At 42.5% G+C, this 15,265-nt stretch overlaps 1 protein-coding gene across 1 annotated transcript; it reads left to right on the forward strand.

Moving 5' to 3' along the window:
• The first annotated feature begins 891 nt into the window (after positions 1–891).
• Positions 892–12,136, forward strand: E2F8 (E2F transcription factor 8). The gene is made up of 13 exons (XM_062494632.1): positions 892–930; positions 2,177–2,452; positions 2,767–2,923; positions 3,980–4,285; positions 4,809–4,970; positions 6,378–6,515; positions 6,834–7,043; positions 7,531–7,615; positions 7,869–8,352; positions 9,203–9,421; positions 10,277–10,406; positions 10,501–10,817; positions 11,511–12,136. Exons 1-13 carry the CDS (start codon positions 892–894, stop codon positions 11,682–11,684), a joined length of 2,697 nt encoding a protein of 898 aa, XP_062350616.1. The 3' UTR covers positions 11,685–12,136.
• Positions 12,137–15,265: the final 3,129 nt, after the last annotated feature.

Raw genomic sequence — 15,265 nt, forward strand, 5'->3', positions numbered from 1 at the left:
GCTCCACAGCTGGCACCGGGTCCGGAGTGTTTCAGGCTCGATGTGCGGTGTGTTTCAGGCTCGAGGAGCGCGGTGCTGCAGAGCGGCGGGCGGCACCCCGTGAGGGGCGCGCGGCCGGCGGGGGAAGGCGCGAGGGGCGCGCGGAGCCCGCGCGGCCCCTGACGGACGGGACGGGGCGAGGCGGCGGCGGGTAAATGGGCTCCGCTAAACCGCCTGGCGCCCCCCGCCCGTTCCGCCCCGCGACCCCGCGGCCGTTGGGGATAGAGGGAGCGAGGGAGGGAGCGAGGGAGGGAACCCGCCAAAGCCCCGGCCCGAGCCCCGCCGGCGCTCGCCCGGCAGCGGGAGGCGGGAGGAGAGGCCGCGCAGCGCCGCGTTCCCATTGGCCGCGCGGGGCCCTGCGCCGGGAGCTGATTGGCCGCCGCTCCCGCCGCACCAGCCCGCGGCGGCTCCGCGCGTTGAATTCAAATCGGCACCGAGAGCGGCCCCGCGCTTCGGCCAGGCCTGGGCGGGAGGCGGCGGTGGCAGCGCTGGTCCTGGGGGCGGCCGGCGCTGCTGGACCGTGGGGTGCGCGGCGGGAGCGCCTGGGAGCGGGAGGGCGCCGGCCTAGCGTCTCCCCCGTGTTCGAACGCGCCGCTGGCAGAGCCGATGGGCGGTGCTGGGCCGCGGCGGGCGGGGCGGGGCGGGGCCGGGGCCGTTGGGCGGTGGGCGCGCGCGGGCCGGGCCGGGAGGCGGCGGGACGAGCCCGGCGGCCGCGGAGGGCAGTGGGAACCGGCCCGTCACGGGACCTCCCAGCCAGTGCCTCCCTCCTCCCGCCCTGCAGAGCCGGCGGGACCTGCGATGCGGAGCGGCGCGGCGGGATCGGCGGGTGTCGCCTCCTGAGGCGGCGGGAGAATGCGGCCGGCGGGCGGGGAGATGGGGGCCGGCGACAAGGTAATTCCACCGGTGGGCGAGAGCGGCCGAGCCTCGCGGCTGCCCGCGCGTCCCGCGGGGCGGTGACAGCGCCGCTGCCCGCGCTCAGCCCCGTTGGGGGTGAAACCGCTTCGAGCGGAACGATCGCGCGTAGAAACCGCGGGATGGCAGAAACCGAGCGCGGTTTACCTTTGCTTTAATTTCTGTCCTCAACAAAAATTCCTGAAGCCTCGTCTCTCACGATCTTTATCCACGGAGGGCGTAAAGAACAGTTCTTCTTCCTCCTGTCTCTCCTTTCCTCTCTGTTTTCCCCTGAACAGAAGGCGCGTGGAAGAGCAGGTATAACGATATTTAAAGCGTGTTTGTCTGGGACGTTTTGTGGTGCTGTGACAGGGAAGTTGCGAGTGGAAGAGGGTCCCGCGGAGGTGGGGCGGCGCTGGGCCGAGCCCCCTTCCCTCGGAATTCCAGGCTGGCCAGGCTGCCCGGAGCCCCGGGCACCTCACCGGCGCGGGCTCCGGGAGCACCGCAGACCCCAGACCCGTTCCTTGGAGGGCTCTGCGGGGCCGACCGCGCACGCGCGGAGGCGCGGCGCGAAAAGCGGAGGGGGAATACGAGGGAAGCTACAAGGAAGTGGATCGGGCCCTGGTCCAGCCTGCCCCGGCATCCCCTTCCTTCGCTTTCCTGTCTTTATCCTCTCGTGTTCTGTCTCGGCAAGCCTCGCGACTACACTCCACCCCTCACCCCGCTCTGAAGTTTGTTGAGAGAGCTGGGAGCTCGTTGAAGTTGGCTGTAAAAGTTAAGAGCTTGTTAGCCAACACTTCTACGGCTGCTAAACAGCGGGCTGGTCGCCCGAGTTAAGGCGGTTGTGTGATAAAGGGTGAGAGTTCCCTGACATGTAGGCTGGTGTCTGTTTAGCCCAACAAGAATTTATAAGCAGCACCACACCAACTCCTGGGTAATGACACGTTTCAGCCATTATTTATAGCTCTCTGCTGTGCATTAATGCACGTTTTCATTGTATTTGCCTCAGAGGAAGGAAAAGGAAAATTATCTGAGGAATAAATGCCACGGGGCCCGAGCCTTCAGCTACAGGAACAGAAATGGTTTCAGGGAAGGGACTCATTGGTTCAGAGTACGACTGGAACCCTTGACTGGGAGCTACCCAAAAAATGCAATGGATCTCTACCCCCCTTTGACTGTTATTGATAAATGGAACATGGTGCACCTGGGTTTTAATATTACCGTTGTTCTTTTTCTTGATATGTAGGAAAATGAGCATTCTGAGCCATGCAAAAATGTGCTGAAAACCCCCTTGAAACAAGTGGCTACCTCACAGTTGGTACTGACAGAGAGACAGCCTGAGTGTCAGCCTCTAACCACACCCCCAAAACCGAAGGAAACCCCTCCAGCAGATCCATGGACACCTACTTCCAACCTGAAAATGCTGATTAGTGCAGCCAGTCCTGAGATTAGGAGCAGAGAACAGAGAAGGCAACTGTCAGACAGTTCAAGTGAGGTCCTGCAGACAAAACACTGTTTGCAGGTATGTTGTAAAGTTGTCTGTATTTATTTTTTCTTTCCTTTTTTTTTAGTTGACTGAAGGCTGTTTATTTAGTATAAAAATTATATATTGACATAGCACTTTTTTTTTAAGTTTTTATTTTGGAGCACTTACCAAATATAAGTAAGGATATTGACTAGCTACTTGCAACAGGTAATGTTCTGGTTGTATTTCACAGCTGCTGAGGACAAAGGAAGAACACTGGCCCTTTGGCAGTGCTCACTATGAAGCTGTTAAATATCTGTGCTTACATATTGTCAAAAACCTCCCAATCTCTTTTCCCTGTTCCCATGTAGGAGCACTTATTGGGGGATGAATATGAAAAATCCCAGCCAAGTCGTAAAGAGAAAAGTCTCGGATTACTGTGTCATAAATTCTTAGCTCGATATCCTGATTACCCCAGCCCTTCACAGAAAAGTTACATTTGCCTTGATGAAGTCACTGAAGAACTACGTAAGTTGGTGTTCATCCTATTAAATATTTCTTCCTGCAAATTTGCCAATAACCTTTCATTTTTGTTAGTACATTTTTGCTCCATACAATTTTGAATGTTTTTTCTGTTCTCTCAAATGTATTTAAACCCACTTTTAAACTCCTCATTCCTAGAGCAATTATTTTAAAATGCTGATGTTTCCTCAGTGAACTGAACTGGGAAACTCTGGATTCTGTTTCATAGTGAACATCTAAATTATTGCTGATACCACAAATAACTAGTTGCAGTTTTTTTGATTCAGAGATGATACCTAAGATTAGTGGTTGAATTTTTGTAGCAGGAAAAATGAATTACATTGAGCTCGCAGCTTCCTGTCCAGTCATGACATTAAAGCAAGAAAATGCTTCCTATTCCTGATGATAATTTAACTTTCTCATCTTGTATCACTATTTTATGTTGCACCAATGATTTCTGCAGAGTCCATGTTTCTAACATCAACCCAAAGCTTTTTTAAATTAAAAGGTTATGGATTTACAGTGTTCTACAGCTTATATATGGAAAATAGTTTTGAAAATTTTAAAGCTGGGTGATTTACGTTTCTCTATATTTTGTACAAAAGGACATATCTTTTGGGAGATGTCTGGTCAAAACCAAGAGTTTATCAGACAAATGAGAAAAAGAAGAGTGTGCTAATAAAATGGCATGTAAAACAAAGTTATAAAAGAGTTTCCTACCTTGAGTTTCCAAGGCTATTTAAGGACACAATCTAAAATCAATGCAGTGAATAATAAAAAATGCTCTGCTTTTTGAAACCCATGTTAATGGCTCTTCTGGCAATAGTAAATTTTATTTCTTAAGGAATGCTGAAAGCCAAGTATAACTTTGGAATAGCGTGTCCTTCCATATACGAAGCAAGATTTGTTTTACTTGCTGGCAAGACCTGTGAGGGCTATTTTCAGTTTGTGATATGGAATTGGCAAAAAATATTTAGAGGTATATTATAGGGAAGGGCAGGTAATGCAGGAGTGCACATACTTTACTTGGAGGAGACGTCAGGTTCGCCTTTCCCCCTGCAGACGTGGAGCGCAGGCGCATCTATGACATTGTGAACGTGCTGGAGAGCCTGCACATGGTGAGCCGCCTGGCCAGGAACAGATACGTCTGGCACGGGCGCCACAACCTCCCCCAGACCCTGCAGGCCCTGAAAAAGGTGGGAGAAGAGAACAAATACATACAGCAAATCCAGATGATCAAGAAAAGAGAGTATGAGCATGAATTCGATCCTGACGGTGAAAGGAATGAAGAAATGGCAAGTTCTTTTGGCTCAAGTGAGCAGTCAGAAATGTCTTTTGTCGAGCTCCCAGGAGTGGAATTTCGTGCTGGTAATAATTCTCTATAATGCCAAGACTAATATGTACTTAAATTGCTCTGTGCTCTTTCACTTGCCTTATCCGTTTAGTTCTTGTAATTTGTTTCTACATCAGGTGCAACTGCCAAATACACCAACATATAATCCAATCGCCATTACCACTGAATGGTTACAGAAACCAGAAGTTACTAGTGAATGTTATAGAAACTTGAAACATAAATTCCCCAATTTGTTTTATTAATTTAGCTTTGATTCGTGGAAGAAATTTAAATTAAGGGTTAAGCATCTTTAAGAGTACAAGTCAGGTAATGGGAAATGTATATGTGGGATGCCTCACCCTCTCTTCTTTGTAGTTAGACTTAGTATCCACCAAATCATCTGTTTCTTGTCATGTAGAAACATGATTTTGGAGTCAGCATTGGCCCTCCCTAGTCGCTGTGTTACAATTATTATCACTGACAAATTTCTTAAGTGTTTTATGTTTGTAACTGGTGTGTGTCACTGAAGACTTCAATCCTTTCTCCTGTCTGCTGCAGCATCAGTGAATGGCAGGAAATACAAGTCCTTACGAGTGATGAGTCAGAAATTTGTGATGCTGTTTCTTGTATCAACACCTCAAATAGTGAGCCTTGAAGTTGCTGCTAAAATCCTGATTGGAGAAGATCAGTTAGAAGACTTAGATAAAAGCAAGTTTAAAAGTGAGTACAACAGCAAGTGTCAGCTAAATGAATTATCTCACTACTACTTCATATAATGAAAAATACTGTCTTATTTTTCCAGCCACAAATATTTATTTGAGCCTCCAAAAACTCACTAAACACCTTCTGCAGTCTATAATTTTTGTATGGTCATTGATACATAATGCCTGAGAGGAAAAGTCTATTAAATCCTCCCTCCTGAAGTAATGTCATAAGGCTCCATGTTAGCAACAATTTCTCTTTCCTCAAGCAGCCTGTCAAAGTTTTCAGCATCATTTCACCAAAGATGAATCATGCAAAATCTGTGTTCTGGCCGCACAACTAACTTGGTAGAAATCTAGAAAAATTCTGTACATGTCCTGTTGACCAACTTGAATGTCAGAGGAAGTGAAACCCTGTGCCCTAACTGCCAATTTTTCTTCATTCTTTTACCCTCCTCTCAGTTCCCTGAACACTTCCTCCCCTTCCTCTCCATTCAAATGAGATGGTATTTCTAGGTCTAGGTCAGTAGACATAGAATAGTTAAAAATGTGCTGCTTTTGAGGGATAGTCATGGGTTTTCTTGAAAATTAGACTCTTCCTTGATTCTCAGATTCCTTTGCTTTTTTGGGTTATTTTTTGTTTTGGTTTTGTTTGCTTGCTTTTTTAGTTTGTTTTTTTTTTTGTGGAAATGTGTCTATGCAGATACTGATCCTTGTTTTCAGTTCATGATTTCATTTGCACTGCCTCACAGCAACATAGAGAGGGTGGATGGCTACTCAGTAGGGTTTTTTGGTTGTTTTTATTCTTCCATAAGAAGAGCCTGTCTCACAATAAAAGCATTTTCAGGACATTCCATCTGTCTACCTGTATTTCAAGTACCAGTCCCATGTTTTACCATGTTCTTGCTTATGAAGCTAAAAAATTCCATGACCTAAGCACATTCACTTTACTCTAGAACTCACTTGTAATTTGACTTCTACCTGAAATTTTTTCTAGAGACAGGGAACACATGCAGGATGATTATCCTGTTGGATTTTAGTGTCTCTCTTCCCTCCAGTTCCCACATTTACCATTGCATATGTGTATCTGCCTTTTAATCTTCCTATATTTACTAAGGGATTTGTGTAGGTTTGACCACTGCACAGAAATTAACTTGTTTTTAAAAGTTCTTTTTTCCATATTTAGCACAATAAACTTCACAGTGTCTTCTAGATCTGGGTCTATGTCATTCTATTTTACATATAAACTTTGTATCACAATGTTACTTCATCATATTCAGTCACCTGTTCCACAAAATTTTTTATTAATTGTTTAAAAGCTTTTTCCTTTTATCAGCTTTAAGGGTGTTACAACATTTTTTTTATCTGATACATGCTAAATTGTTAATTGCATTGCTATACTTAACATTTATTTCTTTTATTTCAGCCAAAATTCGAAGACTTTATGACATAGCAAATGTTCTCAGCAGCCTTAAGCTTATCAAAAAAGTTCATGTTACAGAGGAGAGAGGTAGAAAACCAGCATTCAAGTGGACAGGACCCGAGGTCTTGACAAATTCTCAGGGTAGGTGTGACATTTCCTTTAATTCTGCTGATGATGCTGATTTTTTTTTTTTTTGGTTGTTTCCTCTACTAGAATTTTTTGACCAAAAGACAGAATAAGTAAGCATGAAGTCTTTTACTAGTCATATCACTGTCCTTAACAGCACAGCAAACAGTATCTATTTGCACACAGTGGATGGATCTTCACCTGTTGAGATTCTTGAATTTCTATGCTTTCTGCTACGTGGTATTTCAAGAATTATAAGCCAGGCTCAGGTAATTGCTTTTAATTACTGAATCTGCATATGATAAATATGTTCTTATTTTTTCTGTTTTTCAGATACTAAACTTGAAGCAACATCTACAGCCTGTTCCCCACCTATTTCAGAATCACTCCCTTCCAAAGAGCAGTGCTCAAAAGCCCTTTTTCCTTCAAAAGGAAAGCAAAACTTCACTCGGCATTCATCTCTAATAAAATTAGTTAAGAGTATAGAGAATGACAGAAGGAAGATCCAGTCTGCTCCAACCAGCCCAGTTAAAATAAGTGCCAGTGTGTATCTTTTCCTAACTTTTCTTTTAGAAACTTCTTTTTCTTTAAGTCATATGTAGTCTTGCATTAAAATATTTGGGCTTGCCCTCTTCTCAGAGGACATGCAGATGCATGGGTGATACCTCCTCTCAAAAAACACATCTTAAGAACTGTCAAAAATATAGAAATGGCTACAAACCTGTTTGTCTGGAATCTGGAATATTGGATCTCAGAACCTGCTTTCTTGTAGAAACTCTGCTTTCCAAAAAAATGGCCAGAAAATTACCTGTCAATATTCGTGTTCTTGCTGGGGCCCCTCTCTGGGGGGTCTTTAAAATTTGATGTAAACTGATGTCCAGTTGATCAAATCAAGTCTGGGCTGAGTTTGAGGATAAGTTTTCTCATTAAATGTGTATGTTATATTACATAATGCAGTCTCCTCAAGTTAAGTTTTAACTTCTGAATTTGATGTGCTCACAGTTTTGATTTGTTGTTCTCCTCCAACCAGGTACTTATCAAAGTTTACCAGTTTTCCCAAATACAATAGCTCAGTTTCCAGCAATCACTAAACATCAGCTGGAAGGACAATCCAAGTAAGTTTACACAAGCTTAAAGGTGAGAACAAGTTAAAGTTATGCTCAATTTGAGTGGGGCAATAGCTTGCAAAAACCAGTAACTCTGAGTACTGCAGGCTAGTTTTTAATTTATTTTCTCTTAAGTGGATTGCGAAGTACAAGTTTATGTTAAAAGTCTTTGTATTACAGAAGATAATTTGTCAGGACATTCATTTCTGCACAAAGGAATTGAAACACATGCGGGATTTTCTTGTTTGTTTTTTTGCTGAAGGACAGCAGAAGAGATGCAAATGAAACGTGCCCTGTCCTCGCCTGAGGCTGTCCCAAAGTCTGAAGCCTCTCAGCAGCCAGCTCTGAGCCAGCCCCTCGGGGTGTGCCCTGCAAGCCACAGCTCTGTGTCACCAGTCATCCTACCTCACCCTCAGTCTGGGGTTTCATATGCAATCTATCTGCACCCTTCCCAAGCCCACACGGTGACAACCTACAGCCCAGGATTCATGTTGCAACCACTGCCATGTGCTAATGTAACTGGAACTAAGAGTAGTAATTCAAAAGTATTAAATAAAATAACCACTGAGGAAGGGGACACTCGGAGAGGTCCGGATGAGCCTATTAAATCCTTGGCAGCTGAAGAAAGACCTGAAACGAAATCAGAAACTTCATCTCAGCGGTGCCTTAAAAGATCACAAGCATTACCAGAGAATAATTTAATTAAAAGGCGTAAAAGTGATGAGGAAAGTCTTGATACTTCTTTGGTAAGTTAAATTAGTTTTAAAATGCCATTTTATGATCTAGTGATGTTGCCACCTACTCATTTTCAAAGTGATGTAGGAGCCTGCCAGTGAGTGTAGGCGTTTTAAATAACATCAGGCTTGACGAGATGTTCATTTGCTGTGCCTGCTGATGTTTATGGGGCTAAGAAGACAAAGTATACAGGTGTAGTAGAAATCCAACAACTCACAAAACACTATGTCAAAACTTACCTATGATTCTGAAGTAGGTCAGGTTGAGAGTGAGGTTGGAAGCAGGTGATCTTCAAGGTCCCTTGAATTCTAGGATTCTGTAAACTTGCTGGCATCCATTCTTGGCTTTAGAGGTGTTAGGAGGGAAAGTAGATGCATAAAAGTCACTGGACAGGGAACATCCCAAAATCTTGATACCTTCTAAATATTTCCACCCAGTATTGGGTTATTGTAGGCATAATAGAACAGTACATGAAGAGAATAAGAGGTTCAGATAAACTTGATGTATATGGACAGATTGGGGCTGGATTGTTTTTTACTCCTCATTTGCTGGTTGTTTTACCATCTCTATAAATTATAAATCTGCTGTAAATTTGGCTTGCCAAAAGAGTCATCATATATTATGGGTGTGTTATGACAGCACATGTTATCAAACATCCATTAGCTGGGAAGAAACAAGAAGTGTTAGTATGGACCTAGCTATCTTAGTGACCAGAAATTTTTATAGCACAAACTTGGGAATGAGGAGGAAGTAAAATCTTGCTTTCCACGTTTTAAGAATGTATAAATATCATTGTAGGGCTCTGAGATCGTTAAGTCTTACAACACCTGCCTTTCTTTTTGTATGTACTTTTTTTCAAAGGGAGAATCCACTAAGAATGAAAAAACACCTTCCAATAGCTCACAAACGAATCATGAAATGGACAACGTCCAGGAAGAGAGACAGCATGAAACCAAAACAGTAGATCAAAACATGGCAAGTTGCTGTGACCAATGTACAAAAGAAAATATTCCAGAAGATGAAGATAAAATCAAAACAAAACAAGATATACCTGTGGCATTTGCCATTCCTGCTCCTGAGGTAAGATTTGTCTTGTAATTTCCTGGGAAAACACTACTTGGAGTCTTTGCAAAAGAAACAAAACTAGAGTGAACTACACCTGCATAGGTTGTCTTTGGTCAAACTAATTTTAGTGTGCTTTTAAAACCTTATTTTGTAGTAATGCAGGATTTCTGATTGTGCATTGAGTACACAAATAAGAGGACATAAAGAGGCTTTCAGGCTTCCACTGGAATGAAGGTCGCATTAAGGAGCTGAGGACAATGTTGAGATCTCTTACCTCCCCAGTCATGTGTTTGCATATACTTAACTGTCAAATACTTTGAAGCACAATCACATTAAACACTCTTCATCAGTAAAATTCAGTACTCTGCTACTGAAATTCTACTTAAGACTGGTTGCTGTGGAGAACCTGAATAAAGAACAGCTCTGTTGACAAAAACAGAATGTGTAAAGGCCAAAGTTTTGTCTTCCAATATTTGTTTTATGAAAAATACAATCCAAGAGTGAGGTGATGTGATGATTTACTGGGTCCAGGATACTTCTTCTGGAAAAATAGTATTCAGTATCAGGATTTCTTTTCCATCTGGTCAAATTGCACTGAGTTAATCCCAGGTGGATTTCCAGTTCCCCACCAAGAGTACCAGCTGGAAATGGAGCCAGCTGACTTCTGTGTGGTTTTAATTGAAAGAGCATGCCCTTGAGTCCGTTGTGTCTCATTTCAGACAGAAAGTAGTACAGGCATGGGATATGGCATCCTGGGGACATGGAGGATAAAGAGTAAGAGCAAGGCAAGGGAGGATTGCAGTTTTGGAGAGAACATTTGGGGTTTATTACATGTTTTGGCTAAAGGTGTGCTGTCTCTTTGTTTCTCAGACATTTTTTCCATCTGGTTATCTTATTCCTCTGACTCACTGCACCCATGGCAACAAGGCAGAGTGCTCCAATAAAGAGAAGGCTGGGATGTGTTCTCTGCAGCACACAGCCTACAGCTCTCCCATCACTGGTGGGTGTCCAGGGAAACAGGCACGGGGAGCTGGCTCAAGGGGCCAGGGCCACTTTGTCCTAATTCCTTTCAATACTTGATGTTTCTGTTCCAGGTGTCATTCCAATGCCAGCCTCAGAACTGAAAACAGTCAATATTCCTGCTTTTCATATAACACCCTTGAACATAATGCTGTCACCAAATTCCATAGCTGCTGCACCTGTACTAAGCAACTCCTGCCTCACTTCGAGCAGTACCAGTTCTGCCCCAAATCCAAGCTCTTCAGCTCTGAACTTTATGCTGCAACACATAGGACTAATACCTGCTGGTGTGCAAGTTCCTGCAAATCCTGTTCTTCAGCACGTGCCAGTCTCTTCACAAACAGAAAATATCAGCCATAGCTCAGGGAGCACAACCATGCAAGAAGGGAAGGTGAGTTAAAATATATTGCAACTCCACCATGGTGGGTTGAGTGGGAAGTACAGTGCAGTAATTCCCTTACAGCAGGTAAAATTTATAAATAAACATTTCTTTTTGATCTTTAGAAATCAGCACTGCCCAAAAAGAGCTAGCAGTGAAGGCCAGCCTAAGTACAGTAGAAATGAGAGGTTAGCAAGGAAGATAAGTGACTTATTTGTGGTGGAAGTGGAGCCAGCTGGAAGACAACAAGATGTGAAGAGACAACTGTTTTAGAGGGAGGATTTTACATAGATCTGAGATTGTGCTTATTAACAAATTGTCCCTTTGTTACTTTATTTTTCCTTCTTGTTACTTCCCTAATCTACCCTCAACTTCTTGTGTTTAATAATAACTTTTCTTTTAATAGGATAGGACTGTACAGGATTTTAAATACTTTTTCCCCCCCACAGGAAGTTTCTTGTATATTTTATGTAATACTGTATTGCTTAATATCTGTATTAAAAAAAAAGAAGGGGATTAGAGAAACCATTTTTTAATGTATTTACATATATATCAAGGAATGCAGGTATATCCTTCTCAGTAAAAAATTAAGTTTTTATATTTCAGGGGGGAAAAAAAAAGTTTGCTAGCATCATGCAGAAACTTAGAAGTAGAATTTATTTTTTATTCCCCATAAACAAAAGTAACTTTCTCTTGTCTCTTCAGCCTTCTGCTCCAAAGGAGCCTCAGGAGCCTCAGGCAGTTACAGAAAACTTTTTCCGCACACCAGGAGGGCCAAACACAGAACCTTCACTATCTGCAAGCTCAGATGGTACCCAGAGAACCTCTCAAGGAACTCTATACATTCCTCAACGAAAACTTGAAGTTTCAGAAGACTAATTTTGGGATAGCAAATTCCTGACTGTGTTAGCAGGCAAATTACTGGTAACACACTTGCACACGTCTGGCATTGTATGATGGACAATGGTTTGGACATGTATTGCCAAGACCTCAATGCTGGAATAGCCTTAACTGATGCTTTAGAAAATAAAACTGACTCTTAAGGAGAAAGTTAATGCCTAATTAATTTTTCCAAAAAGCTTACCTGAAGTATTTTAACAGCAAAGTTATGTATCTGGTGGGGGTTTTTGTGAGTGTATATTGATTTCTTCTATGCAAAGTAAGCTGAAATTGTACAGAAAGGTACAGTCTCTCAGTCAGTACATACTTTGCACCAAAAAAAAGTACTGTGAGTGTGTAAATATTTCATGTCTTAGCAAAAAGGCCATAGTTAAAATGTTTTGCTTCTGTGTTTTAATAATGTTTTTTTGTAAAGTTAGTAAGAAGCACAAAAAAACCCCTACATTTTCTTAATCAATTTTTATATAAGTTAAGAATTATTTATACTGTATTTTTAAATCAATTTGTTCAGATTAAATTTACATAAAATTCTAGACTGACTTTTTCTGGTTGATGAGATTAGATTGCCTAAATTATACATTGCATAGTCACTGGCATCTCTTCATTCTTGTTTTGTCAGGCAAGGGTTGCTGTATTCTGAAGGAAGAGGTGGGGAAAGGGTATTTTGTGCAAGAGTGTATTAAGTAAGTCAGTGTAACTTCTGGACTCCTATCAGTAGATATTACAACTCCTAAAAACAAATTAGAACAAAACAGTTAGGAAGTAAGCTATCACCCTAGAGCATTCTGGAACGTTCACTGAATGAAGAAAGATGAAGAGTCCTCATACAGTTCACACTCAGATAACAAGTTTTAGCTAACAAATTCAATAAAAATAGTGTATCTGCCTTCCCTGAACAACCTGGGATAGAAAAGGTAGCTAAGCCCAAGATTCAGGCTTGGACCGCATTAAAAAAGATATATAATTAAAACAGCTACCACAGTAAAACTCATCTGCTCTTTAACAGTGCAAAGTTCTAAAACAAAATACACCTGACAGAATAGAATCACTATTGAAATATTCCTAAATAAGGGAAAGAAGAATAGAAGCTGGAAAATGGAAGAATTCTCACAAAAGCACCAACATGCTCTTCACTGACTACTCTAAACTCTTAGGTCTAGATGTTCCAGAGCTAAGCAAGTGCCCTGTGTTTGATCTTAAATAAACGCACATTTCTGAGCTGTTATCTCCTTTTCCTAATAATTGATTTTAGCAGGAAAAATGTACCTACAGAAGTGAAGCACTGAAACACTGCATCTCCATTTTTCTTCCTACCACGCCATTAATATTCTTGCAGTGTAGTTTCTGGTGCATGCATTAAGTTTTAATTAGCATTCCCTTAAATACTAAAAGCTACTGAGTAGCTCTTTCTTTTCCAAAGAGATAACTGATCCTTCTTACACCTGTTATCAATTTCATTCTGGAAATATAAAGGCAGAAAACCAAACTACACCCCTTTCATTTCTGAGCACCAAAGCTGACAGACTGAGAAACTACAGTAATTAGGCTTGGTGAAATGGTCTTCTCACACATGGTGCTGAGAAAGCTGAGCATATTTTCTGACTTGCTGTCCAGTGTCCCTTGGCTGCTGACAGACTGCAGTTGCTTTATTACAAGCACTTCCTGTGTGCTGGTTTTGCAGGCTGAAAACCTGCTGCTTTCTCAGCTGCAAGGCTCTCATGGCCCAGCAGACCTGCATTTGTCTCTGACAGCCCAGCTCCCTGCTCTTCCCACCTTGCCTCACCTCCCCTGGAACGTGCCCTGAGTACACGATGTGCTCTGGGCAAGTCCCTCTGATCCCCAGGCTAGCTTGGCTTTTGAGTCCCTGCCTTCCAGCCCTCGGGGCAGGGTTTTAAATCCCTGCCACCGATTTATGGAAAACTCTGCATTCTCACTCCGGTTCATGCATATGCAACTCCAGTTGCATATCTCAAGCCTTTTCTTCCAATCCCAGGTCTTGCTAACCACATCTGACCCGGAATTATAGGTAATCCCAACTAACCTGTATAGATCCAGCTCTGCCTTGGAGATGTAAAGAACCTTTCAACAATCCTTACAAGGGCACACAGCAGCACAGAAATTAAGCAGCACCCAAGACCAGGAAAACTAAAAGTTTCTCACCTGCATTTTTCCCTTAAATCCTCTGCCAAAACCAAAGGGAAAATACTTAACTTTTGGGGCAAACATTTTCTACACAGAGTTCCCTGCAGTTGGTTATCCATCCAAGTATATGATCTATAAAATATGAGTAAACATTATAGAGAAGGTTCATCTCTCTCAAATGTCAGGGGTCCTAATATAAATCACCAAGAATGTAAACACAAAGATTTTAGAAACTTGTCAGTGCTTCCCATGTATTACAGGAGAGAGCTCAGGCCTGCCCCAACCTCTTCTTGCTGCCCTCTTACAATGAACCCTCATACTCCACACTGCACTGTTCCCTCTGCATGTGGCTTTTTCTGATATAGAATAGTTCCATTAACTATCTGGGGAGAATGACCAAGAAGAGATGGAGTCCAGCTCCTCTGCTCAGAAAAGAAACAGTCCTTCAGTTTTACACCAAGGACCTGTCTCTGCATTATAAAATCCCTGCCCAATGCAACAGCAAACAGATTTAATAGGTTCCTAAGTGTTTTCTTAGCAGCCTCAGCTAACAGACCCCTAAATCCTAAAGTCTTACATGGATTTGGCATCTAATTTTCTTATGTTTCCATGCAAGTCCCCAGGCTGAGACTTTCAGCTTGAGAGTTCTGGTGTTTAACCCTGGGATGGGCCCTTTCATACACAGCAAAGTCCATGATCCTGAACAAAGTTGCTAAATTCAGGCATCTGTTCAGAAAATAAGCTACTAAACCTTTAAAACCCTCAAAAAAAAACCCCTGTAAAAACCTGCTTCATACTTTACTGCCTATATCTAACACATCTGCAGCCTCATCCATTTCTAAGGGGCTCAATCAGGCATGGCAAATATAATTGCAATAATTACACAGGCTAAATATTACATATATTAGCTACCCACCTTAATGCCTAAAAACAGTAAAAAAAGAAAGATTTGAGTTAAAAGCATAATCCTCTGTATCTTAGAAGACAAATGAGTTGTATCTCTCAAACCATGCACTGCAGAATGAAATGCTATTTAATTTAAAATAACTGTTTTCCTGGTGATCGACAAACAAGTTTTATTATTATTTTTAACAATTATTTTAGTAAATTATTTGGCAATGTGGCCATTAATAACTAGATCGTCATTTCAGGGACTGCTATTTCATGATTCACATTTAAGCAATGCAGTAGAGCAACTATAAAACTTTAATCTTTATTTCTGATCTGTTAGGCTGCAGTAAGGAATGTCCTTTAGGTGTAATCCGAGGGGCTGCATTGTTGTCCACCTACTCACAAGCAGACATAAGGGAACAAAATGCCAGGCTTTTGTCAGAGGTTATTTTCAGCTTGGTGATAGCAATGGCATTGCTCAGATCCCTGAAACTCTCACTCCCCTCCCCTCCCCTCCCAGCTTACAG

The sequence above is a fragment of the Cinclus cinclus genome, chromosome 6 (genome assembly GCF_963662255.1).
Source record: "Cinclus cinclus chromosome 6, bCinCin1.1, whole genome shotgun sequence".
NCBI lineage: Eukaryota > Metazoa > Chordata > Aves > Passeriformes > Cinclidae > Cinclus > Cinclus cinclus.